This window comes from Medicago truncatula, chromosome 1 (genome assembly GCF_003473485.1).
Source record: "Medicago truncatula cultivar Jemalong A17 chromosome 1, MtrunA17r5.0-ANR, whole genome shotgun sequence".
NCBI lineage: Eukaryota > Viridiplantae > Streptophyta > Magnoliopsida > Fabales > Fabaceae > Medicago > Medicago truncatula.
The window spans coordinates 44,882,679-44,886,441 of NC_053042.1; the positions used below are offsets into that span (position 1 = coordinate 44,882,679).

At 33.6% G+C, this 3,763-nt stretch overlaps 1 protein-coding gene across 1 annotated transcript; it reads right to left on the bottom strand.

Moving 5' to 3' along the window:
• Nucleotides 1-933: 933 nt before the first annotated feature.
• LOC25484870 (putative bark agglutinin LECRPA3) lies at nucleotides 934-1,968 on the bottom strand. The gene has a single exon (XM_013613881.3). The coding sequence runs from the start codon at nucleotides 1,928-1,930 to the stop codon at nucleotides 1,094-1,096; it is 837 nt and encodes a 278-aa protein (XP_013469335.1). The 5' UTR covers nucleotides 1,931-1,968; the 3' UTR covers nucleotides 934-1,093.
• Nucleotides 1,969-3,763: the final 1,795 nt, after the last annotated feature.

A 3,763-nucleotide genomic window follows, 5' to 3' on the forward strand; every position in this document is an offset into this window, starting at 1 on the left:
TGTCAACAAAAGGGGACTAACAAAACTACTTGCATCGGATATTTGAGGAAGCAATCAAAATTTATGGATCTTTGTGATAGAGAAAGACACTAGTATGCAGCAATTAAATGTAGAGCATACGTTGAAATTTCACCACTATAAGATGTAACATCTAGTTTATATGAAATTTTAATTTTTAACCATTACAAAAGTTAGCATCTAATTTTTATATACCAGTGGACAAATTCTACAACATAAAACTGTCATGAAGCATGAAAGCTTATGAATGATTTCATATCTTATGGGTCAAATTCCATGTATAAAACAAATACATTCTAGTAAAGTAACTTAAATCCATACTATTGAGCAATAATTCATATGTTCTGCACATATTTTTTCTATTTCTCTCTCTATTTCTATCTCTTAAAGTGTTATCTAGGTGTATTTTGTCATTCAAAGCAGTTCAAAAGTTGAAAGGAAATTGGCCAAAGTGAGTTCAATTTTGTTGCTAACAAGAGAAAGAAAATTGTGAAGATGACTAAAACAATGGATGAAATATTAATTGAGCTCGAGAAAGCCATGGTTGCTAGTGTGAAAGTTGTGTTTCTGGGTTCGAATCCAACCTTGCGCATGCAGCTCACAAGGTTCCCAAAAAATTAATAGATGTTTTGTCCCGTAAGTACTATGTAGTACTTACATAGGAATCAGGATTCTCTCCCGTGAAGTCTTTACTTTTTCTCAATTAATATGCGGGGCGCGAGTTGTTTTTAGCATCAAAAGAGATGGTTTTAGTTTTACAAGGTGCAAGCTACTTTGCTTTTCAAACCGAACTCATTAGATATTAATTTTATTAGATCAGATATTGATACGTTGTTAGAGTTTCATGACTTAGATATAGTTGAATGACCACACCCAACTACATGAGTTGGTGAGCCAAATTTGAAGCAACAGTAATAAGTAATAATAACTAAAGCATGGTCTTTATTATTTGAAGGTAATAAAAACACAAACATATTTATGCATATGGTTGAGACAACAAAGTTAGCTAGCATGGTCTCTTTCATCATATGCATACAATACAATAGACCATACAAATGAAGTCATGCATGCGTATCTAATTGCTTGCAATAACATTGTTGATGTTGTCTGAGATGATCTTTTTAGTTGGGTCCAAGAATGAAGTGAAAGACCATGAGTAGATGAAGTGTGATTGACGAACCCCTGAAGTAGCAGATATACCAACAACAACCTCGTGTGGGAGCAAATAACTCAAATCAAGCACTTGAGCAAGTATGGAAATTTGGCCATTTTTGTCAGTGACAACAACAGTTAAAGTAGTAGAGGAAGATTCGTATATTATTTGTACTTTCACCAATGATTCACTCACCGAGTTCCATTTTATATATTTGGACGAATATAAAGAGTTGACATCAATTCCAATATGTTGATATGGGGGATCCCATGTATTGGCATAAGTGTCAAACTCTACACCAACAAATTTATTAAAAGCATTATTTGAATTAATTACTCCGAGATCTCCTTGACCTGAGTTTTCTGGGATCTTGATGTTTGCTGGGTCTGTGAGAAAGAAGACCAATCCATCAGAGTTAGAAACATTTGGCCAAGGGGTTATTTCGAAAGAAAAAGAAGTAACAAAGCTGACAACATGGCCGGTGTTATTGTCCCAAATGGGTACTGGACTTGAATACAAGACACGACCTACATTTGGAGTAGCATGGGTAGTATCTGTTAGTGATAAGGCCCCATTTAGTAAAATATCAGCACTCCCTTGAAGGGTTAGACTAGGAATATCATCCTTGGTGAACTTGGGAAAGTTGAAGATAACTGTGTTTTTGGAGTTTGCCTTTTTTGCAAATAAGAGAGAGAAAGTTGTGAAGATCATCATAACCCTAATAACATAAGTTTCAATATTTGAGTTGGTCAAAGCCATGGTAGCTAGTATGCAGTTGTGTTACTGAGTTATGAATTAATGAGGATTGCAGTTATGTATTTATAATAAGATGCAATTATATGTTAGTAAAAAATTTGACAACTTGTGAGAGAAGCATCTTCAATTTGCCAAAACAAAAATAAAATAAAATAAATAAACGCGTGCTAAACGTGATATTTCAGTTTCAAAGCAAACAAAAAAAATAAATTTGTTTATTTATTGGTTATGCTAACAAGTATCCTTAAGGCACTAGTTAAGAACTCAAAAATAAAAATAAATTATAAATTTGAAATAGAAAAAGTTTATTTTTAAAATTTCAAGGTGTTGAATACATCTTTTTTAAGATAAACTTTCTCTTTTAAATTTCTTAGTAATAAGTGCCCTTATAAAGTGTGGTGCTAACGAAAGCCACAAGTGGCGACGCACTCTTTAATATCATAATAATTATTTTTCTTTTTTAAGTAGTTTAGTGGATATTTTTTTTAAAAAAATTAGGTTAAAAAGTGATTCAAAAATGATGTTGGAAGTTTTTGAAAATCGTTGCAAGACTCTGAGCAATTGTGGTATGGTTTGGTTTGGTGATGGTGAGAGCATGTTTTGGTTCGTCAAAAATTGTAGCACGATTACTTGTTTTAGTTCGTCAATAATTGTGGCACGACACTTGTGGCGAGATTTGACTGCTGACAACAAAATATTTTGTACGAAATTGGAAATCGTGGCGTGGTCTGGGAAAATCGTGATACGATATTTTCGAGATCTAAACACTATTTAAGCATTATTTGACTCATTGTTGAAGGATCAAGATAATCTCATTAAAAAAAAACAGAGAGAATTTTTAGGAAACTTAGAGGCTAAAAATTGAAAGCCATTGAGTGAGATTTCAAACGTTTAAAATGTGGATCTTGGAAAACCAAAACATGAAGCTCTTGAGAAAGTGTTGGTGCCTTTTGGAGAGAGAATCATGGAAAACATGTGAGAGGTTGAGTGTTTCTGAGAAATGTAACGTCCACTTTGAATTATTTAATTATTTTATTAAGTCTAGAATTATTAAGATGAGTTTAGAATATATTTAAGATAATTTAGATGATTTATATGATTGATGTGTGATTGATGTGATTTTATGTGATTTAATGAGGAGTTGTGACTTATTTTATTGTTTAATAAAATAAGATTTGAAAATAAAATAAATATTGAGTTGAGGGGTTGTTTTGAGATTTTAAAGAGTTTTGGGGGAGAAAGAGGAATAAGATAAAATAGATAGAGGAGATATAAATAGGAAAGACCTAGTTTAGAAAAATTAGTACGTACGATCAGTTTTGGAGAAAAGGGAGAAAAAGCCAAGAGAAGTGAAGAGGACCTAGAGGGCTGCGATTTCAATTTCTAAGGTAAGGGTGAGACTAGCATTCAATTCTATTAAGTTGTATAATTATGATGGTTGTATTCAACAAGTGTAGGATTAATTTGGAGAAGTTGGAAATTAGGGTTAAAGTGAGAAATTGATGATTAATTGATGCAGAATTGTTAGATTGGGGTAGAAACTGTTTACAGACCTTAGATAATCCATAGGATGATTTCAGGAATCAATGTTAAGCTTAAAACCATGTGATTAGGTGAATTTTCGTGAAAACTGCACTTCTGCCCGAGCCAAGATTCATCACTCGCCTCCCGAGTGATGATCCTCGCCATAGCGAGTGATGATCTTCATCGCTCGCCTCGCAAGCAAGTTTTACTCGCCTCGTGAGTTGCACCTTGCAGCTCGCCATAGCGAGCAATTCACTCGCCATAGCGAGTGTGACCGGTGAGGAAACCTGATTTGTGATTTCACTTGTTAAG

Excerpts from the sequence above, each read along its gene's own strand:
- LOC25484870 (XM_013613881.3), bottom strand. The coding sequence starts at position 1,930 with ATGGCTTTGACCAACTCAAATATTGAAACTTATGTTATTAGGGTTATG.